This window comes from Brassica napus, chromosome C6 (genome assembly GCF_020379485.1).
Source record: "Brassica napus cultivar Da-Ae chromosome C6, Da-Ae, whole genome shotgun sequence".
In the NCBI taxonomy this organism is placed as follows: domain Eukaryota; kingdom Viridiplantae; phylum Streptophyta; class Magnoliopsida; order Brassicales; family Brassicaceae; genus Brassica; species Brassica napus.
In genome coordinates, this window is record NC_063449.1 from 44,650,307 (window position 1) to 44,673,767 (window position 23,461).

At 36.3% G+C, this 23,461-nt stretch overlaps 4 protein-coding genes and 1 long non-coding RNA gene across 6 annotated transcripts; 2 read left to right on the forward strand and 3 right to left on the reverse strand.

The window, feature by feature from the left end:
• Window positions 1-4,379: 4,379 nt before the first annotated feature.
• LOC106402908 (nudix hydrolase 21, chloroplastic-like) lies at window positions 4,380-5,316 on the reverse strand. The gene is made up of 2 exons (XM_013843734.3): window positions 5,093-5,316; window positions 4,380-4,998 (listed from the first exon to the last, which is right to left on the reverse strand). Exons 1-2 carry the CDS (start codon window positions 5,224-5,226, stop codon window positions 4,608-4,610), a joined length of 525 nt encoding a protein of 174 aa, XP_013699188.1. The 5' UTR covers window positions 5,227-5,316; the 3' UTR covers window positions 4,380-4,607.
• On the forward strand, window positions 5,187-5,822 carry LOC125589124. The gene is made up of 2 exons (XR_007325309.1): window positions 5,187-5,402; window positions 5,587-5,822. It is a non-coding gene; the product is annotated as an uncharacterized LOC125589124 (long non-coding RNA).
• Window positions 5,823-6,210: 388 nt separating this feature from the next.
• LOC111206747 (non-specific lipid transfer protein GPI-anchored 8-like) lies at window positions 6,211-7,587 on the reverse strand. 2 transcript variants are annotated; one of them, XM_022704049.2, is made up of 3 exons: window positions 6,941-7,587; window positions 6,753-6,794; window positions 6,211-6,467 (listed from the first exon to the last, which is right to left on the reverse strand). In XM_022704049.2, exons 1-3 carry the CDS (start codon window positions 7,263-7,265, stop codon window positions 6,379-6,381), a joined length of 456 nt encoding a protein of 151 aa, XP_022559770.2. In that variant the 5' UTR covers window positions 7,266-7,587; the 3' UTR covers window positions 6,211-6,378. The 2 variants fall into 2 exon arrangements, with proteins under 2 accessions (XP_022559770.2, XP_022559771.2); XM_022704050.2 differs by lacking the exon at window positions 6,753-6,794.
• A 1,972-nt stretch (window positions 7,588-9,559) lies between these two features.
• LOC111212374 (non-specific lipid transfer protein GPI-anchored 9-like) lies at window positions 9,560-11,603 on the reverse strand. Its single transcript, XM_022713905.2, has 3 exons — window positions 11,255-11,603; window positions 11,110-11,139; window positions 9,560-10,898 (listed from the first exon to the last, which is right to left on the reverse strand). The coding sequence occupies exons 1-3, from the start codon at window positions 11,586-11,588 to the stop codon at window positions 10,822-10,824; spliced, it is 441 nt and encodes a 146-aa protein (XP_022569626.1). The 5' UTR covers window positions 11,589-11,603; the 3' UTR covers window positions 9,560-10,821.
• Window positions 11,604-14,304: 2,701 nt separating this feature from the next.
• Window positions 14,305-17,818, forward strand: LOC106402688 (auxin efflux carrier component 1-like). Its single transcript, XM_013843474.3, has 6 exons — window positions 14,305-15,631; window positions 15,927-16,161; window positions 16,325-16,410; window positions 16,942-17,099; window positions 17,232-17,308; window positions 17,419-17,818. Exons 1-6 carry the CDS (start codon window positions 14,401-14,403, stop codon window positions 17,483-17,485), a joined length of 1,854 nt encoding a protein of 617 aa, XP_013698928.2. The 5' UTR covers window positions 14,305-14,400; the 3' UTR covers window positions 17,486-17,818.
• The last annotated feature ends 5,643 nt before the right edge of the window (window positions 17,819-23,461 follow it).

Below are 23,461 nucleotides of genomic sequence, written 5' to 3' on the forward strand. Positions count from 1 at the left end.
ATATCCGTTTTAATTGCCATAAACTTATTTTGACAGGATTTGTTGGTTCGTAAACCATGGAACATTTCCTGTGCAATAAGAATATTATCCGATATTAACCTTCCTGCCACAAAAGCCGATTGTGTTTCTGAAATTAGATGGGGAAGACAATTCTTCAACCTTTGGCACAACACTTTCGAGATAATCTTATAACCAACGTTACATAGACTTATCGGTCTCAATTCCGTCATCCTTGTAGGTCTTTCTATTTTTGGTATCATGCAGATATTAGTTATGTTCAACCGTGAATCCATATTTCCTGTAACCAAGAAATTATTTACCAACTCAACCACATCCTTTTTAATGACATTCCAGGAGTGCTGAAAGAAGAGAGCCGTCATTCCATCTGGGCCTGGCGCCTTCTCTGGATGCATCATGAATAAAGCAACTCATTATTAGTCAAAATAACTAAATAATAACAATAAGTTTCAAAATATTGGTCATAACCTCATTATTGGTCATAAAAGTTTAAAGATCAAAATAATAACAATAAGTCATGGTTAAACTTAGAGGAAATTAGATAAAGGTACAATATTATTTATATGTCATATTAATTCAACATAACTAAATAGATGATTTCACATAATTAACAATATATTTATTGTGGAAACAACATCTAAAATAAGTTTTTTTAAACATTCCAAATGAAATGAGCAAATGATAAAAAAAACCTATATAACAAAATAAAAAAATATGTTAATTAATATTATATTTTTATTACAATAATTCATGATCAGGACAGCCCATACCCGGTAGAGGCTCCATTACAATTTACAAAATATACTCTTCTTTTGTAAAAAAAATATTGAATATTTTATAAGAAAATTTTAAACCAAAAAAAGACAACAAAATTTTTGAGCCCTAAGCAATCGCCTACTCTGCTTGTGCCATGGACCAGATCTGTTCATGCTAGCTATGCTATATATTATCAAATTTTGTTTTACTCAATTCAATATTGCGCTATCAAACATGTTCAAAACGGTTTAGTCTTAAACCGACATTCAAAAATACTTTAAATTCATGATTTAAATTTATAAAAGTGTTACTAAAAAAGTTTTTTCTCATACACTTATTTTATAATACAATTTTGATTCTTTATTCAAGCCAGTATACAAACAACACAATAATTCCAAACTAATTACTCATCAAGCGACACAACTTTTCAAAACATGTTATCCGCGCGTAGCGCGGAAAAAGATTCTAGTAACTTTAATAGAGTTACTTAAAAAGCGATTATTGAGTCTAAAATATCCTAAATTATTAAACTGACATAATTATATTTATTTGGAATTGTGGAACAAAAATTCTTTAATTTACTCTAATTAATTAGTCATTTAGTTATTTTCTAAATCATAATTAACACTAAATACTGAATTTATTAATTTAAGACTAAAACCAGTAATAGTTTTTTGTATCATGGATGGACTATATATGGTTCATGATTCTTATTAAACTTCAAATTAAGGAAGATGGTTGACCAAAGAAGGTTACCTTAATTATGTTTAGTAAGATATTATCTAAAATAATGTTACATCGGACTGCTTTCTTTGGGGAACTCGGTAGGAGTTAACAATGAGTCCTTTGAATATTCATGAAAATACATTGAAAGTTTACAATTAATTACAACAGTATATGAAGACAACATCAAAATAGCTACCTCGTGCGAAAGGTTTGGGCTGAGCCCTTTGTATATCAGGTATCTGTATTTTTGAGATTTATATTGAGTCAGGTATATTTTTGTAAATGTAAGTATATTTATCAAAAATATGTCCATGAATTTTTATGATTAAAATTGTAATTGACGAACTAACATTGATCTCGAATTAAGAAGGAAAAGAAGCAATAATCGTGGGAACTGATGAGGAGAGAGCGTGTCTTTGATGTAATTCTTGATGCCGATAGTGATCACATTGTCGTTCTTCTTCTCACGAGGATCATTAGAAGCAAAGTTCCTATCCACTATTAGAAATACAGCATCCTTGTCGTCCTTAGATAATTATGTTTACCCCTTGAACACGCTACTTACTTCATTGTCATCTTCCTCTTGTTTGATCAGTAAACATGAGTCTCTTGTTTGATCACTGTCGCCATGTTTCGTTTGAAACAAAATCAATTGAGAGACTACGAAGCTAGTAGGGCTCTTAACCTGGGGTTTGGTGGTTTATGCGTATGCGCTCTTTTTTTTTGTCACTGAATCAGAATAGCGGGAAAGGTTCCACGACAACAAACTAAGAAGGAAAAGAAATGCAACAAACACCAGTAGGTGCCTAGAATAAGAACAGCAAAACCAATGCAAAGCAAAATTGATAAATTCTAGTTTGGGATCAAAGAAAGTTATGTTTTATTGATTAGAAGCTTGGTTTATATACCAAGCTAAGTAAATCAACAATAGAAAATTGTAAAGAACCAGAAAATCATATTAGAGTCTATCTAAATCTATTTCGTATAATTCCTAAGATAACTAGGAATCATACTCCAATACCCCCCCCCCCCCCAAGTTGGAGCATGAATATTATTGATGCCTAACTTGAGAAGAAATGAATCAAATTCCTTGCGTCCCAAAGCTTTGGTGAAGATGTCTGCAAGCTGATCGTATGTTGATGCATGAATCGTTTTGATAACTCCTTTGATTATCTCATCACGAACAAATTGACAGATGATTCCCATATGCTTTGTCTTCTCATGTACAACTGGATTGGCACTTATGTGTAAGGCTGATTTATTATCACAACAGACCGTCATTGGCTCCTGATGTGAGACTCCCATTTCCCGGAGAAGCTCCTTCAACCAAATCAGTTCCTGTGTTATTGCTTTCATCGCACGGAATTCTGCTTCTGTTGATGATAAAGAAAGTTTTGTAGTCTTCCAAGCAATGGGAGAAGTCCCAAACTGAATTATCCAGCCGGTTAGAGATCGATGAGAAGTAGGACATGCTCCCCAGTCTGCATCACACCAGCCGGTGATGGAAAACGTAGCATTGGCCTTAGTAGAATACCTTGGCCGACCGTCCCTTTTAAATATCGAATAGTTTTCAAAGCAGCAGACCAATGTTCTTCTCTTGGCTGTTGCATAAATTGTGATAAGATATGTACGGAGTAAGCGAGATCAGGACGAGTCGCAAGTAGATATATAAGGCGACCGATAAGACGTCTATAACGCTCTGGATCCGTAAGAAAATCACTCTGAGACGAGCCTAATTTATGATTCTGATCCATAGGTGACCCGGCTGGTCTACATCCGAGCAAACCACATTCTGTTATTATTTCTAGTATATATTTCCGCTGGCAAAGATAGATACCTTGAGGACTCCGGGCTACCTCTAAGCCAAGAAAGTATTTGAATATACCAAGATCCTTCATATGGAAGCACGTTGATAGGTATGCTTTAAATGAATTGACTCTAATAAAAATAAACTTTAGGGTGATCCGTCTTTAAAAAATGGAAATAGTTTCCTCAGATAGGAAACTTTTTCAGATAACTAAAGACATAGGGAACTTCTTTGATATAAGGTTTAGTTGTTGATCATTGTCTAAGGTCTACTTGTGTACGTCGTAAATAGATAAGTTGCTATAAATAAAAATAATGGTTATCAAGACTATACTATATATAACCTAGCTAGATGCAATCTAGCATAAATTACTCTAGTTACCTGTATTTTCTTATTCACACAACCAGTATGCCAAAAAAAAAAAAACGTAACACTAAATATAAATCTTAAAAGGGATAAAGCCTATTTGATCCAAAAAAAAAAAAAAGGGATAAAGCCTAATTTTGAGTTGGAGTTTCAGTTTAGAGTATCATAAACTATGGTTTGAATTAACTATTGTTAAATCTAAATAAGGGAAACTGATACATCTGGTTTGAATGATACAGATGCATTTTTGACCTGGTTTGAATGATAAAGTTCATCACCTTCTGATGTTTCATGCCTCTTAACCGACGACCTCCTCTCCTGTACCGGCGACTTCACCAAACGTTCTTTGTATCCGTTCAAGCGAACGTCCGTCTGGTCCGAGAATGAGAGTGCTTTGGGCCTGGCCCGTTAATTGTGTTGAATGTTTCAGCACACATATTAGCCCATTAAATCTCATATGTACGATGATGATGCATGTTGATGATTTGATTTATTTGGCCTTTAATTGAAGCATAAATTCATATTCTACCTTTTGAATTTGCTTTCCCGATGGGTTCGTCCGGACCATTCATGTCTCTATTATTCTCTATTTTGTGGAGAAAAACTCACCTGTCATACTATCTTACCATGAAAGGAGATGCTTTCCAAGAGCATTATCCAAACTTTAGTTTCAGTTTGTACCGGTTTGTTTTATTACGTATCGGTCTGTTTATAAATATTGATGATTCAGTTTATTTATATACACAGTTACAGATTATATGAAGCCCAACATTATTCAAACAATTTTTTCTATCTAAATACCCTATCTAACCAATGAATAAATCAAATCAAAAGACTTGAACATGATCTGCTCTTCAAAAGCTCCCCCATGAAAAAGCTTTAGAACAATCAAAAGTCGTCTTTTCTTTATACATCATCCATCCATCCAAGGTCATCATAGACATTTCCGGTCAATGAAAGCATCCAAAGCTTCCCGCATCCACCAATTCTGACACAAGTCGATCGCTTCAGACAAACAAACCCACTTCCTTTGTCTGAATCCCGACTCAGGCCACTGCTCAAACTGCTCGCTAACGAGCAAAGGAAACATGAACCCGTCGTGAACCATGTTATGTCTTTTGCTCTTGTATTGCCATTTCCCAAGCGTCTCTTCGAGATGACCCGTTACACCAGCTTCCTCCATCGTCTCTCTTAACGCTGCTTCTTCTATTGATTCATCGATCTCCCAACCACCTTTTGGTAATAACATCCCTTTCCCTTTCTTCTGTGCACTTATTAACAAAACTTCAATCTCTCCATCGTTCTTGTACCTATACGGTATACATCTGCATAAAACCAAACCAAGATTCAGATTCTAAAGAACCGTATACCCTTGAATTAGAAATTTTAAAAATTACAGTTTTGTTCAATTTTACGTACCCGACGACCTGACGATAACCAGTTGTATCGTAGCGTTGTAAATCACGTCCGGTTCGAGAGACCAAAGAGATGACCTTCTCAATCGGAGTCGGGGAATAGTTTGAGATGAACAGAGAAACATAGAGATCCGTCATCTTTTTTTTGTCTTCTTCTTTTCTTGATAATGAAGAAGATCGATTTGATGATGAAGACCAGAGAGAGAGATTGGAACGAGGAGGAAGAAGATGAAACGTTGTTATTTATAAGTAAAATCTCACGCGCTTTATTACAACTTTTTGGTCAACTGGCTTCCTGTCTTTGACTATTTGAGGTTAGTTCGGTTAAGGAACCGGTTATTGAATTGACTTTTTCGGTTAAATCAAATAGTACATTTTAGTAGAAGTTAACCGGTTATTGAATTGACTTTTTCGGTTAAATCAAATAGTACATTTTAGTAGAAGTTAACAACTTCTATCTTCTTATATGTTCTGTCTTTTTTTTTTTGTTGAGATTAGTTCACGTGGCAACTCTTCCAACAATACTCAGATTAGAACGAGGTTCTTAACAACATTCTCACTTTCAACATCTTCTAGATCATTTTTGTTACATAGAACAAAAATCAAACTTTGATGTCAATGAGTCCAACTCCCCACGTACGCGGAAAAGAAGAAGGTGAGTGGAGAAGCAAGCAAGTGGGTTACACAACCTGTACACGTGATGCGGACACGGTATTGACGGAGATGATTTGGTACAAAAAAATCTAAAAAAATCTAGTTTGATTTTGTCCAAAAAAAAAATAGTTTGATCCAAGATAATTTATATGAAATAATTACGATTAGATAAAAAAAAAACTTTACCAACCAGTGAGATATTTACATTTATACCATTTTTTCTTTTTCTTTAAAGCTTACATTTACTTTTTAATCGCATAAACATACACTATTTTTGCTTCATTGGTTTAAATTGACCCATATCACTAGTGTGGATCAAATCTCTTTTTACTTTAGCATGTCGGATAAATTTAGCATAAAATAAGTCGTATTTCTTTCCTGGTTTTTTAACATAATATCCCATACCCAATTGCATATAGTTTTAGAAGCCGATGGCAATTCTTGTTTTTTGTTGTATCACGCACCACATTTTTAAACATGTATATAGTTTATGAGGCGACAATGTCATTAATACAACTCAAACCAAAAAAAAGACTACATAGTACATACTAACATGCTTGGTCACAACTGATGGAAAATTGAGACATAACACATCAAAAACATATAAATCTCATTTTCGGTTTGAAGAAGAATCGATCAAAGTCCTGTGAAAGCAGAAACGAAGCTTACTCCCAACAAACTGATAGCTAGGGCTGCATTTTTGGAGGTGCTGACGGAAGAGCTCTCTGTTTCAATTAGAAATGTCACATCAATTACTTTATTATACAGTTTCCAGTTTAATGGTAAGAAAGTCTTTCTCAGCTAAAATATTATTTTTGTTTGGTTACATACTGCGTGGAGATAAGTTCTAAGTTATTTTTTCTTTATAAAAACATTACGTTCCAAATTAAACGACGAGATTGTTGACCAAAGTAATGAAACGTTTGGATTTAAAAACCGTGATTATGTTATATAGATAATGAAAAAATGTAAATCCAAAATTTAAGAATGATATCAGAGAAAGTAAGAACCAGTGGTCGTAGATCCCGCGGTCGACGCATTAGAGGGAGAATCTTCAGTGAGAACACAAACATATTAGAAACGGCGGTCATTGACTTAGACAGCACGTTTAAATTATGAGGCAAATTATTTTCTAAAAGGTCAACACTATACAATAATCACACATAAATAAAGAGCTAGACGAAGAAATGGAACTCACCAGTATTACAACTTGAAGCATCATAACTAGCTCCACATGAACTAATGAGATTTAGAGCAGCCTCTTGGGTGAGATGAATGAGTGCCAACATGTCGGGATGTTTGAAGGCTTCGCATAGACATGTCGCGTCATTCTCCACGATCTTTTTCAGCGGATGGCAACACCACAGCGGCGGAGGAGCCTCGGAGTTAACGTACGGACGACACGGAGTTAGTTTTGCTACGCATTGCACCATCGCTTTATCTTGGTCCCATATTGCTGTGGCTTGAACGGCGTAGAGAATGGCGAGGACGGTGGATACGCCGAGAAATATGGAAATACTCATTTTCTTATGTGTTATCCAGCTTTTCAGTTCTTAAGTGGTTTTAGATAATGAGTATGTAACGTATTGTTCTTAATTATATATATATAGATCAATTCGATTTCTGATGATTTTTAAAGGGTCAACTATATGGATTTTGTTTCTGAATTTTGTAAAATAGTTAGCCGATTAAACACTATCAAAACTAGTAATAAATCTTAATATTCTGAATCTAGATGCATGCAATTTGAATGAAGATTATCACTTGGTCTAGTCCATGTATCCAATGATATCATTTCCTTATATTCTGTTTTCTAGTCTTCGTTGGATGAGAATAATAAAACATAAACTGATATCTTGACCACACAGTTGTATTTGTGTCGCTAATCTTGTATTCTGAGAGCATGTACCAACGTTATACTCCAGTATGTATACTATATAAGAAACACCAGTCAGAATTATTGGTTTTCTAAAATGCAAATGAAGAGGCTGGATGTAGTGGCTTGATTTGGGCATTGCAATCTGCATGAGCACTTGGATATCATAAAGCAATTTTCCTATGTGATTGTATACGGTGTTTGAAGAGATATGTGACAGTCAATCAATTTAAAACTAAGTAAATACACAAGAACGATTTGCAGATTGGTGCAATTGATCAAACTTCATAAAAGAAAGGGAAATGTTTGATCGGAAAACGGTAATAAAGAAGATGTGGGTTTAACAAAGACGTCTTATTTATGGTCGGGCGAACGTTCAGTCGGTTACAAGGGGAAAGAAGAGAATGCGACAGAAAGAAAGCTGGTGGCTCGATGAGCTACCGGAAAAGTACAACTAACGGCGAGATGGAGCAAAGGTGAAAACCCTAATCTAGCCGCCAAGTCTTGGTCAATGATTTCGGATCCCTCTTCTCGTTGTCTCCCCTTTCCCTTATAAAGACGTCCTGATGCCTCGTCCTTGACCTAATTTACGCCATCTTGGTGGGCCTCCTCTGCTGGGCCGAGAAGCCCGTAGGCGTCCGAGCAGCCGCTGAGCTGGATGTCTTTCAGTCGATGATGATCGACTAAAAGTACTCAAGAGTCAAGCCGAGAGACCTGACTCTTGAGCCGACCGATCGAGCCGTCGCTCAACCCAATCCGGGTCAGGCCTTTCTACTCCTTGGGCCTTGTGGGATGGTCAAATCCGTCCTCTACAGTAAGTCCCCCCCCAGTCCATTAGTGAGCGAAGTGCTTTCTGGCTCGTGATGGATTCTAAGGTTTGAAGGTTTGAGGGAGTAGAAGGCCTATCGGAAAGTTGGAGCGGTTGGCCGGTGAGTCGCACAGCATCGTTTTCTCGGAAGCGAGCAGTAGAAGCTTTATCGCTTCTTTTGATCGTTGTGTCGCATGGAGGGTTCTGGAATATTTCCGCTTGAGATCGATTAGTCGCAGGTCCTTGCCGACTTCTTGATCGAGTTAACACCAGAGCTGGAGCAAGACCTTATCCTACCAAGTGTAAACTGGATCCTACACGTCGACGGTTCATCCACGAGTAAAGGGTCGGGAGCAGGAGTGCAACTGCAATCACCAACAGGAGAACTCATCCGGCAGTCATTCAGTTTTGGTTTTGCGGCGTCAAATAACGAAGCTGAGTACGAATCCCTCATCGCAGGGCTCCGTCTCGCCAAGGCAGTGAAAGCCAAACGAATCAGCGCTTACTGCGACTCTCAACTTGTCGTAAGCCAGTACCTCGGCAATTACGACGTCCGCAATGACAGGATGGACGCCTACCTCAAACTCGTCCAGGACCTCACGCGAGACTTCGAATTCTTCGAACTCACGAAGGTTCCTCGTGGAGAAAATGTCTGTGCCGACGTCCTCCCTGCTCTAGGAAGCAAGCTACACGATCAAGTCAAGAGGACAATCCCAATCCATAAAATCGAGAAACCGAGCATCGACACGAAAGCAGCGCAGACCGCGATTGCAGCAGCGATTAGCGAAGCGATGGACATCGACGAAGCAGAACCTCTTTCGCAAGATGATCAGCCAACAGATTGGCGCAAGGAACTCATCGATTACCTCGCTGAAGGTTTATTGCCCGCCGAAAAATGGGATGCGCGGCGACTGAAGCGACGTAGCGCACACTACGTTGTCATGGACGGGGAACTACACCGATGGACCGCGACGAAGGTGCTACTCAAATGCATCTCCGGTGACGAAACGAGATTAGTCATGGCCGAAACACACGAAGGAGCAGCAGGCAATCACTCGGGCGGACGAGCTCTCGCATTAAAAGTGAAGAATCTCGGATTCTACTGGCCAACCATGAACGCCGACTGCGAGAGATACGTGCGCAAGTGCGACAAATGCCAGCGTCATGCTCCCACGGTGGGCGACAACTGTTTGATCGGAAAACGGTAATAAAGAAGATGTGGGTTTAACAAAGACGTCTTATTTATGGTCGGGCGAACGTTCAGTCGGTTACAAGGGGAAAGAAGAGAATGCGACAGAAAGAAAGCCGGTGGCTCGATGAGCTACCGGAAAAGTACAACTAACGGCGAGATGGAGCAAAGGTGAAAACCCTAATCTAGCCGCCAAGTCTTGGTCAATGATTTCGGATCCCTCTTCTCGTTGTCTCCCCTTTCCCTTATATAGACGTCCTGATGCCTCGTCTTTGACCTAATTTACGCCATCTTGGTGGGCCTCCTCTGCTGGGCCGAGAAGCCCGTAGGCGTCCGAGCAGCCGCTGAGCTGGATGTCTTTCAGTCGATGATGATCGACTAAAAGTACTCAAGAGTCAAGCCGAGAGACCTGACTCTTGAGCCGACCGATCGAGCCGTCGCTCAACCCAATCCGGGCCAGGCCTTTCTATTCCTTGGGCCTTGTGAGATGGTCAAATCCGTCCTCTACAGGAAACAAACGCGATGATACATTATTATTATATAAAGAGAGATTACGAACCAATTCTCTTTATAATTTGTTTATTATGTGTTCGTCATTTTTCTGCTTCAAATTCGAAGTAAAGATAGAATTCTCTCTATGATGTTTATATTGTAAACAGTGTTCAGTTATATGTCGTTGGAAAAGAAAATATATCTGATCTGAAACCGAACTATCTTTTTGTTTGCTTGTAGCTTTACAAATTAAATACTTATCCTCCTTCGTACAAAAAATATTTGTGTTTTACAAAATATTTGTAATCAACGTAAAATGAATTGAGTAATTCAAACAAACTAACAGTAATATATAGTATATTTTTAATTTTCGGTTTATATTTGCCATACTACACAGCTTTTTAAAGGAGTTGAACCTTTTTCACTTTTCTTCGTCCGGTTTTTTTTTTGTTTAGTATATTTTTTGCTACCATCCCATCCATCCATTCATACAATTACATTTTGGTATGTTTATTTGTACTCAAATATATTCTAAATGTATAATTGGCAGTTAGAAGGTAAGTCTTTTGCCAAGAATTATCAAAATACAAAACATAACCAAGATTCAACCATGTAAAATGTAAATAAACGAAACAGAAAAAATATTTAGGCACAAACATAGAAAATGATGACAAGTTGACAACAAAACAGGCATAAAATATAGGGATGACATAATCAGTATAAGATTTTTGCCACAAAAGCAAACGCAAAGGCAAGACCGATGATGCTGACAGCTTGAACGGAAGAGCCTCCTATTGAATGAGAAGAATATGTCGATCAATTTTACAACACTGAAATTGAATTAATTGACTCAAATCCTTCTTAGAAGACTAAAATTGTTTAATCTTCAAAAAATATCAGTTCATATGTTCGTATTTAGACGGTTAAATATTCGAGATTTTGTAATCTCTAATGAACAATGTCCCTCTAAAATGTAACAGCAAAGTAGGAGAAAGTGCACACCGCTGGTGGGCGACGCAATAGGCGGAGATGCTTCGTGGTTGATAAGAGAGAAATATATGAAATCAACGTCATTTACTTTAACAAAAAGATGTTTGATTAAATAAAATATATATGTGGGATTTAGTTGAGAAACAAAAAAACTCACAAGCGGTTTTGGTGCAGATTGAGACGTCAGGATTAGCTCCACAGGCCTTGGGAAGATCAAGAGCATTTTCTTTGGTGAGGTTGAGTGATTTGAGCAACGCCGGGTTGTTAAAAACTGTGCATAGGCACTGGGAGTCTTTCTCCACGATCTCTTTCATTGGTCCGCAACATGACGCTGGAGGCGGCGGATTCACTGCGTGTATGTACTTTTGACACGGCATAAGTTTTTGCATGCAGGCCATCAAATGATGATCTCCTCCTTGTTCTGCTGCCTGGACGGAGTAGAGGACGACAACGGCGACGAATATCACGGTGAGAAATTTGCAAATCTCCATCTTGTGTTTTATGTGTGTGTATCTTGTCTTGTAGTTTATTTATTGTTGTTATAAATAGAGGAAAATGAGCAATTATATGTGAAATTTTTTTGTTATAATTAAGAATGTGAGATTTGTTTGGAAAAAAAATGGCTGTGAGATTTGTTTATGAATGTCATAGATTTTGTTACCTTATTTTTAACTAATTTGTTTTAATACTATAGGATTAGAAAATATATATATGTCCATCAAAGCTAATCTGTTGATAATCTACGGTAAAATCAGAAAATGCTAAATAAAGCTTTTTAATTTAAATTAGTAAATACAAATAAATGTCCATCAAAGCTCTTTAGATGCGCATGGGATATAAAGGGTGAATAAACCAAACCAATTCAAACCTTTTATGTAACAAATAATGTGAAAATAACATTGCGAATTGTCTTATTGGGCTTTGAATCCTTTAATGGGTTAAAAAGCCCATTATATTACATAATACGCAGCCTTAAAAGATGATGGTTCGGTTTGGTGATGTTATTCCTCTTTGTATAGTGTGCGAAGTTGTGAACCATTGGGTTTGACAAGTCTCTGCCCAAGGCACGACGGCACGAATTTTAGTGATTGGTGTTTAGTTTAAAGGAATCATCACGTTATCGTGATGACAAAAGATATATTCTACTTCGTATATTCTTTTTCTTTTACCGAAGTAAAGAAGAAAAGAGATGGAAAAAGATAACTTTATTGCAGTTTAGCAGCTCTTGAGGAACACAATATTTTTTTTTAGGAACGAAGTAGAAAAAGTTGGTAAATTTTCCAGAATCCTTTTTAATATTCTCTGTTATATTTCTATATATTCTTTTTTATGTTCAGCCTTTTGGTGAACCCAAAACCGTGCAAATTAAATTTTAATTTATTTTTGTTTTTGGGAAAGCATCTTACATATGCTTTTTTCCATCTGATGTTTTTCTTTTGGTCGAGGAAAACTTTCGAGATTTTAAACCAGACCTCTTATTCTTGATTCATATCTTAAAACATCCCAAACGTTTAGTTTTAGTTCTAAAATGAAGCTGAAAACAAGTGTCATTCCTTGTGTTAAAAAAAAAAAACAAGTGTCATTCCTCTTTTTCTTTTTGAGCAATGTGTCGTGCCTCTAACTTTTAGTTTCCAGTTTAACCTTTACCCCATCATTAACTTCTTAGACGCATGCTCTTCTGGCTCTCTCTCTCTCTCTCTCTCTACATTTGTGTTTCTTTCGCTTTTATAACTCTCTAGAGATTATTTCACTTATAAGTAACCATTAAGGCTGAGCAGTCCCACACATCATCAGTACTCGATTTGTTACCAAAATTCATATCCAGAAAAATAGCCGTTGTTTCTCAATCAAGTGATAGTTATACGATTGTGTTGTTGTATTATCTTCTAATTAAAATCGTCACTGGATAAATTTGTAGTTTATTTTATATGTAGTGGTAGACAATACATAGAATCTACTGTGAAAGGAACATTAAAAATAAGCGATTTGATCACAAAAACCTTTAGCTTTATAAAACGCCTACGAAGTACAAATTCAACTGCTTACATCATATGTGTGAATATATGTATTCGCTAGTTTAAGTGGTTAAATGTCTGATTATACAAAAACTTTTAGACTGTTTTGATTGTATAATAATTTAAAATATTTATATTTTAATTAGTAACTAAATATTAAGTTACGTGTTCACACTAACATGAATTAGTAATACGTGTCTTAAATCAATGTTTGTTATTTTGGATATAAATTTGTGTGTTTGTAAGTCAGTATTTAACCTACGTATTTTGGAAATTTTGGTATTCAACTATATGCGGCGTTTGGATATTGCATATTAGTAAAAGTGTAACGATATGATTTTGAATTCATACAAAGTCGGTCAAATTTCATCTTTAAATTTATGTCAATGAAAAGATCATTAGTTTGTTTGTTTTTAAAGCTAAAAAATTTCATATCAAACACGACTCTTCATTAGTCATCACCCGTTTAGTAGTGGTATTATTTGATTTGATTACAATTCGAAGGCTTGTTTTTAGCCAAGCGAGCTAAAGAACAAACGCATGGACGTTGATCCGCTTGTCTCTTGGCACAATGAGAAAACGGTCATTTATACTATATTACAACAAGTCCTCGAAACAAAAGTTGAACATTGGGAAAATAAAAAGCTGGAAAAATAAGAGCTGGGTTTGTATGAGATGTGGAGAAAATATGAAGAGCATACTGTTGATGAGAAAACGGTCATTTATACTATATTACAACAAGTCCTCGAAACAAAAGTTGAACATTGGGAAAATAAAAAGCTGGAAAAATAAGAGCTGGGTTTGTATGAGATGTGGAGAAAATATGAAGAGCATACTGTTGATGGAATATTGTGTTTCCTCAACTATCAGCACTCCTAATTATATCAACCGATTGCTTTTGTACGAATTATAAATAATATTATATCTCTGAAAAAAGCAGAAAAATCAAAGAAAAACATAACAAAACCAATCACATAGAATAATAACCCATCATAATAGTTTTTTTTGGTACTCGACTTACTCCAGCTATTTGAATAATTATTTTATTTTATTTCTTAAATGAAGCTTGTTATCAAATGGCGACAAAGAAATAACGAATAATAGATTTCCAAAAGAATATTTTGTACAAATGTGATATTTTTCAACGAAAAAGAAAATCAAAAGAGAATATAAAAAGGAAAATGTGATGATCCCTTCTTAACACTCTTCCCCACTCTCCACAGCTCCCCTACAAACTCAACACACAACTCCTCTCTCTCTCTCTCTCTCCCCCCCCAAGACAAACACAATGATAACGGCGACGGACTTCTACCACGTCATGACGGCGATGGTTCCGTTATACGTAGCCATGATCCTCGCCTACGGCTCCGTCAAATGGTGGAAGATCTTCACACCGGACCAGTGCTCCGGCATCAACCGCTTCGTCGCCCTCTTCGCCGTCCCCCTCCTCTCCTTCCACTTCATCGCCGCCAACAACCCTTACGCCATGAACCTCCGCTTCCTCGCCGCGGACTCCCTCCAGAAAATCATCGTCCTCTGCCTCCTCTTCCTCTGGTGCAAGATCAGCCGCACCGGGTCCCTAGACTGGACCATCACCCTCTTCTCCCTCTCCACTCTCCCCAACACCCTCGTCATGGGGATACCTCTCCTCAAAGGCATGTACGGCGAGTTCTCCGGCGAGCTCATGGTCCAGATCGTGGTGCTCCAGTGCGTCATATGGTACACGCTCATGCTCTTCCTTTTCGAGTACCGCGGCGCGAAGCTCTTGATCTCCGAGCAGTTTCCGGACACGGCTGGGTCTATCGTCTCCATCCACGTGGATTCCGACATTATGTCTTTGGACGGTAGGCAGCCGCTCGAGACGGAGGCGGAGATTAAAGAGGACGGGAAGCTTCATGTGACCGTGAGGCGTTCTAACGCCTCGAGGTCTGATATATACTCGAGGAGGTCTCAGGGGCTGTCGGCGACTCCTCGGCCTTCGAATCTAACCAACGCGGAGATTTATTCGCTGCAGAGCTCTAGGAACCCGACGCCACGTGGCTCGAGCTTTAACCATACTGATTTTTACTCGATGATGGGTGCTGCTGGTGGTGGTGGTCGGAACTCGAACTTTGGTCCCGGAGAAGCTGTGTTCGGCTCCAAGGGACCTACGCCCCGGCCGTCTAACTACGAGGAAGACGGCGGAGCTAAACCACCGGCGGGTGGTGGAGCTGGGAGGTTTCATCACCAGTCCGGAGGAAGTGGTGCGCATTATCCAGCGCCGAATCCGGGGATGTTCTCGCCGCAAACCGGCGGCGGAGCTGCGGCGGCGAAGGGAAGCGCTCCGGTGGGTGGTGGGAAGAGAGGGAGTGGGCAAGACGGTAACGGGAGAGATCTTCATATGTTTGTTTGGAGCTCAAGCGCTTCGCCGGTGTCTGACGTTTTTGGCGGAGGAGCTAACCACCATGCTGATTACGCCGCCGCTAATAACGATCTTCACAAGGACGTTAAGATCTCTGTACCCCAGGGGAATAGTAACGGTATGGTCCCTCAACAACTTTACTGTTTAGTTTCTGCGACTCCAAATTAATTTATTTACAAAAAGAACCCCATGAATTCTCTTGAATCTAATTGGTTCCATTTTAAAGATTGATATCATAAGTTGTTAGTAAAGTCTTCTCCTTCATGTGTACTTGTTTCGTATCTATGGTCAAGAATTAGGCTTTGTTAATGTATGGTCTTTAACAGTTTTTAGATGCTTAGTCAAGAATTAGGCTTTGATTAATGTATGGTCTGTTAACACTTAACAGTTTTTAGATGCTTAATTTATTTCAGACAACCAGCATGTGGACAGGGAAGAGTTTAGTTTCGGTAATAAACACGATGATAGCAAAGTCTTGGCCACAGACGGTGCTAATAACATTAACAAGTCGCAGCAGCAGGCAAAGGTTATGCCACCAACAAGTGTGATGACTAGACTGATACTCATTATGGTTTGGAGAAAACTCATCCGTAACCCCAACTCTTACTCCAGTCTATTCGGTATCACCTGGTCCCTCATCTCCTTCAAGTACGTCGTCTTTTCTTAACAAATCTAACGTTTATATTTTTGACATTTAATAAGCTTTCTTGATGAGAAGAAAATGGTCAGTCAGGCCAGTCTTTAAATGTATTTGTAGTAAAAAAAGATTTGAGAAAGATCTTTGGGAATTAAATTGATTTGGTCTGTGCAGGTGGAACATTGAAATGCCAGCTATTATAGCAAAGTCTATCTCCATACTCTCAGATGCAGGTCTAGGCATGGCTATGTTCAGTCTTGGTCAGTTTTTAATTTTACCTCTTTACATTTATTATTTTATAATTAGTTAATTACCATAAAACAGTCAATTGTTCTGTTTACTGTGGCCTTCATTCTTTAAAAAATGATTTAAAAAGTAAATCATGTGAATGCATAACTCTCTCTCTCTGCCTTTTACTTTTCATAACTACTAAAAAAACATGTTTGTATAGAAAAAGCAAACAAAACTGGCTTCACAGCAGAAAGCATGCTTCACAGTTCTCTGCTTTTCATCATAACATGTCTCTCTTGGCCAGAGGAACTATGTTTCAATCTAGTCTCCATCAATTGATTATTATAATGTCTTAGAATAATAGTAGTAACTTTTTTGAAAATAAATATAAGATGATGATGCTATATGGTGGCGTAATAGTGGCAGTAATGATTATTTTTATAACACTCCTTTGCAGTTTATCTGTTAAAGTGTAGAACTTTAAATTAAACAAAACAAAAGGCATAACATTGTTAAAATTGTTTGTTTAATACTGTTGCTTTTTTGTTAAACGTGTGAAGGGTTGTTCATGGCGTTGAACCCTAAAATAATAGCATGTGGAAACAGAAAAGCAGCATTTGCTGCGGGTATGAGATTTCTCGTCGGGCCTGCTGTCATGGTTGTTGCTTCTTATGCCGTCGGCCTCCGTGGCGTTCTCCTTCGCGTCGCCATCATTCAGGTATTTCTTAGATGATAATTTATATGCAGTGGTTAAATATATAAATTAATTAAAATGCTTTTATTCGCATGGCATTGTGTCTATCGTCATTTATATAAATTTTTTTAAATTATTTTATTGATTAAAAAACAGGCAGCTTTGCCACAAGGGATTGTACCGTTTGTGTTCGCGAAGGAGTACAATGTGCATCCTTCCATTCTCAGCACTGCGTAAGTTTATTCTATTTTTTTTTATTGTTTAGCTTTTACATTATATCTGTGAAACTTTGGATTATGATTTGGGTTTTTATGTTAACATATGTTGTTTCCTTTGTTTGCAGTGTGATATTTGGAATGCTAATTGCCTTGCCTATAACGCTTCTCTACTACATTCTCTTGGGGCTGTGATGAGATCTTACCAAGTATTAAACAAACACAGTAACCTTTTTTAATATTTTGGGGAGGTTATGGAATGTGCAAGTGCAAAGGACAATGCCCCTTTTGTTGAAAACCCACTGAAGTTTTAGGAGAAGCTTCTAAAAGATAATTTGGAGAAAGAAGCTCTTGAAGTAAGGAAGAAGAAGATTGAAGTAGTTGTAGCTTGGCAAGTTTACCTTTTCTTAATTTTAGTGAACATTAATTCCTGTTTTTCGTTTGGTAGGTTGCTAGGAAATTTGTAAAAGCTTTGCTACTTTAAGTGAATTAAAACGTTAAGAAAATGGAAACTCAAATTTCAAGTAATTAATCTCTATGTGAATGCCAAACTAGATTGCTGTGTAAAAGCTAAAAAAGTATCTAACTCAAAATGAAAATAAAAGCTATATGACATCTATTTTCTTTTTACAAAAATATCTAAAAGCCAAAATAGTATCTAACCCGTTTTATAAATTAATTAAGTTTACATTTACTTGACATATCTATTTTCGTTTGCTATGCTTTCAAAATGTGATCAACCAGAACGAAAATAGTAAATCCGGTTTATACAAAGCGTTGGAGAAAGGGACTGCTTCTCTTGGGAATTTGGATTCACCCGAATCTAAATTTATGAAATATTATAAATTTTATTATACTTTTAGTTTATAAGGCGTCAAAGACACTATAAGCATGTGAAAACAGAGAAGTTCGAGTTCAACGTAACACTCGATTAAATGCAGAAAGATTGTTGGAGCACTTGAAGATATTTGGTGTGGACGTATATGCACTTGGTGCATGCGTACGTTCTTGGTCAAGATTCCTCTTCACTGCGTTTGTGGAATCTTACAAGATTCGTTTTGGTATTGTTCATTTCCTTTTTTGTTTCTTCTCAGAATTATTAAGTACCACTTAGATGTGGATGGACGATTCTTTTGAAAGTACCTAACTAAAATTTATTACTAATTGGTAAATGTCTTTTTAAAATTATGGTAAATGCGAGAAGGCGTAATAATTAAAAGAGAAGAAAGAGGCCCTCGATTCATGGCACGCCTCACGTAAAAATCAAACATCTATAATCTACTCTGCATGAGACGGCTCTAGCTACCGCTACAGTTCCTAAAGATCTCCAATTAGTAATATCGTTCTATTAAATGTTTTAAACCTTATACTAAACCCTTTGTTTTTACATTTCTTTTTGGTTAAAAAGCAAACGAAATGGTTGAGAAAAAGAGATAATAAAGACAAAAGAGAAGAAGACTATGCCGTGTCACTTCAGTTTTATTACAACTCAACGGAAACGTTTTCAGAAGCTTCCAAATCTGTGTTGATTCTCTGGTCTATATCTCACATTGTATTCACCTTTTGTACATACCAAATACAGTAATAGATAGATATTAGTTGCAAATTGCCTTAAATTAAACAGCTGAGATTTATATTTCAACAAGTGAAGGGGAATGTAATAATATTACCTCTGTTCTAAAAATCGACCGCTTAGCCGTCCGGACGCTACGCATCACTCTTTTGTCCGAGCGCTACGCATCACTCTTCCGTCCAGATTTATGCCAAATCGGTTAAAAAAATCGGATATCCGATTTTCTCCACCTAGACCGCCTAATCTATTTTTTTTAATAATATTTTTATTCATTTATTTGATCTAAAATTTTATAAATATCATTTATATTCAAAAGTTTGCTGAAAATTACACTATATTAAGTTTATATATTCTATTTGTGTGTTTTATATAATCTTAAACATGAAAATGTATTAATGTTATACACAATTAAAAATTAATATGTTTTATAACATAGTAAACAACCTAAAAATTCCGCCCCGCATAATTTTCGATTAATCTCTGATTTTCTCTTTAGGCGGTAGGTCCAACCCAACCGTCCGACTAGCGTCTAGCACGTTCCCGAACAGGGATATTACTATTCCCTAGACTATATTCGTGAAGTGATTTTGCCACATGTTATTTCTACAATCAATTTCATGAAACAAATATGACATGGCTATTGAAATTGATGACATGGTTTCTGGAAAAATATGACATGGATAATTTCATTTAATGTTGATTTATATTTTTGGCAAACTTATTAAAATATGGTAATAGTTAATATATTACATTTAATATTGATATATTTTTTTTGGTAATTTTTTTTTGAAATATGGTAATAGCTCATCTATAAAATAAATATATTCATATATAATATTTCAAATTTCGAAATATTATTATTTTTGTATAATTATACAATTTGTATTACTAAAGCATTCAAAAATTTTGAAAAATTTAAATATCTAATCTTAAGATCATTAGTTTTTTATATACCTACAAATTTTATAAATATTATTTAGGCTAAATTTTTGATAATTATACAATTTTATATCATTTTTATTAGTTTTATACAAATTGATTAAATATATATTAAATATTAGTAATAAAATAGTAAACTCTATAATATTTAATAAAATTTATTTTTAAATATAAGTTAGATTTAAAAAAAAAATTAGCCGGAGGAAAACACCTGTTTACATGAGAGATTGAAAGGACCGAGGTTGTCATAAATAAGTTAATCTCGGCACGGAAAAGATTTCTGTTTTTAATTTGAGATTTTAAAATCATTTAATACAGTATATTTTCAAAAAAGCAAAGTGTAAGAGGATGACGTGGTAGTGCAAAAGGGTATTAATGTCATTTCGATTAATCATAGTTGCAGATTTTAGTGTGTGCCTGCCACAATGCGATGTTGGGTCGGCCGTCGGCCAGACAACGCTTTGAGAGCATTTTGTCATTTGTCTTTCTCTCTCTCTTTTTCTGGCTTTTAGTAAACTATTTTAATTTTCTCAAAAACTAGTAGTTTTGTTTTTTGGTTACTTTCGAGAATTTGGTTTTATTTTCGTACGAGAAGATTAGATATGTTAATAGATACGATACTGAGATCAATTAGAAACCACGGCCTCTTTTCACGGGATATAGGCCTGTTCTGGTCAAAGCCTAATGAAATATTTATATTTAAATAGGTTTTTAATTATTTTTAAAAAATTTTAAACCCTCAAATTTTTAAAATCTTTACTAAATGGTCTAAGGTACCCAAATTTTCAGGACCGATCCTGCAAGGGATATAAGCTTTTCAACACAAGATTTTCAAATGAAGTTTGGAGTTTGGACCTGGAACTGTAGTCAAACATATTTGGGTTTTTTTTAGTAAGATAGGTATCTTTTTTGGAGAAAAAAAAATAATAAAAGGATTAAAACCTTTATGTGTGCATAGAAATTATCTGCTATGTAAACATGCACTAAATATACCGTATAAATATCACCACAATATCTAGATTTTGTCTATATGAGCGACTGTCATTCTTTTTGTCGCGCTTAAGAATATAGTATTCACTACAAAAAAACAGGGGGATTCTAATGGCCGAAATCGTCGGAAATTCGTCGGAATAGACCGATTCCGACGAATTTCCGACGAACCTGTCCGTCGGTATCGTTTTATCGAGAAAAAAAAATTCGTCGGAATTTCGTCAGAACTTCCGATGACTTTCTGACGAATACCGAGAAACGTCATTCTGACGAACTTCCGACGATATTACGATGCGGACACATGAGACCAAAGTTCATCGGAAAAACTAGGTACCGACGGAGAACGTTCCTTGGACAATTCCGACGTAGTGGATTCCTCGGTGTATTCCGACGAACTTTGGGCGTCGGTATATTCCGACGGACCGACGGATATTTGTTCGTCGGTATATTTCGACGAAAATTGGTTCGTCGGCACATTCCGACGGATATTTGTCCGTCGGTATATTCCGACGACCATTGTCCGTCGGAATATACCGAATTATATAAATTTTAAAAACGAATTAATTTTGCATTTTTATATATTTTTTTATATTAATAAATTAAAAAAAATCAGAAATTTAAAACTAATAATATAATATAATTTAAATTCATACAAACCGAAATAGAAAAAAAACATTCAGAAAGTTTAAAATTCATACAAACCGAAATAGGAAAAAAAAACATTCCGAAAGTTTTAAAAAGCCGAAAAAAACTAAGATGAACTCGAAGACATCAAGCGATCTAGCTTCTGCATTATCTCGGTGTTGAACTTCTTCTGGGATGCCAACTCAGCAAGGATAGTGGCATTCTCCGAACGGATAGTGGCATTCTCCGAAAGGATAGTGGTGTTCTGCTCCTCCAATGCCCCAATCCGTTCATCTTTGTCATGTAGCTCCTCGAGAATCATGAGATCGGCATACGGAGCTTGCGAAGAAGATGCCGGATACGAAGAAGCACGGCGGGCCAACCCAACTAAACGGCCTCCTTTCCTTTTAGGAACCGCCAACAAAAATATTTAAAGTAAGTAAATAGAGACAAGTTAGTAATCGACATTATAAAAAAAAATATATTAATAAAAAAAATTACCTTTTCAACCATCTCATTTATTTGCAATAGAGAAAAGTTGGTTGAAGCTCCCGTAGAGTCGCCGTCATCAGAGAGAGGCTGAGATTGAGATATTATTTCAGCTTCCACCAAATCAACGACACATTTGATCACGGGGTCCTGAATTTGACCGGTCGTCTTGTTAGTGTGAGCCATCTTAATGAGTTGGAGACGATCAACGAGATTACCGTCATTTGCTTCGATCTAAAAAAACTGCCATTATTAGCCAAAGAATATATAAAATATTTATTTAAAAAATATAAAGACAAATAATAATAAAAAACTTACAAGTTCATCCTCCTTAGTAGACATAGAGCAAGCGCCGAGGTTGTGCACATACATACCTTTCCCGCCACGATCGCTCTTCCGGTTCTTGGAGTTCCTAGAAGACGTCTCTGCATTTTCTTCCTTCTCCCAATGAGCTATCAACTGCTCCCACACCGTCCCGTTGATGAACCGTGGCCTCTTGTTCTTCTGCCAAACTGTCTTCCACGCGTTTATCTGCTTTGTATAAGAGTCCATGGCCTTTTCGTTGAATTTCTTATGGACTGTTTCCGTAAGATCGGAGTGCCAGTTGAACTCCTGCTACAAAACAAACACAATTTAATAAGTAAATAGATTAAAAAAAAAAATGTAAAAACTTTAAAAAAATAAAGAGTTACTATACCGCAAACTGACGAAACCACAACTCTCGTTCGTCGGAAGGGATCACACTCCACTTTGGATATCCAAAACGGAGCATGGAGTACATCATCTGGTTGATGCTCCGGCTAATGTCATTTTTCGACTTGGTGAACCTTTAAAAAAAAAATACAAGTTAGCAAGTTAATTAAAGGAAAAAAACATAACGGTACAAATAAAAAAAATACTAACCAAGTGCTATGGCCTCGTCGTGGGTTGGGTTGGAGAACCGGGAGATGCTCTCGACCTGGTTGTTGAACCAATAGATGAACCGGCGTGAGGGGCAGCGGGAGCTGGAGCGGGAATATATGCGGGAACCGAGTCATGAGACGATCCCGATGCATAAGAACTGCTCACCGAACTACGTCGAAAACGGGCTGCGGGGCGGGGTTCATCCTCAGACCTAAAAAAAAAATTAATACATCAAACATATTTTCAAATCATTTCTATTTTTAAAGTTTTCATTTATATATTTACAAAAGGTTTTATAAACGTTTTAAAAAAACTATTAAACCTTTTATTATACATAGTTTATTACTAGAAACTTATAAAAAATAATAAAAAAATTTAAATTTTTTTATTATACATGATTGATATATATATATATATATATATATATATATGTATACACAATTATAAAAAATTTATAAATGAAGAAAAATGTTGTTAAATATTTATAATTTTTTTTTAAAAACGTTTTATTATACATAGTTTATTAGTGGAAATTTATAAAAAATTATAAAAAAATTTAAATTTTTTATTATACATGATTTATATATATATATATATATATATATATATATGTATACAAAATTATAAAAAAATTTATAAATATAGAAAAATGT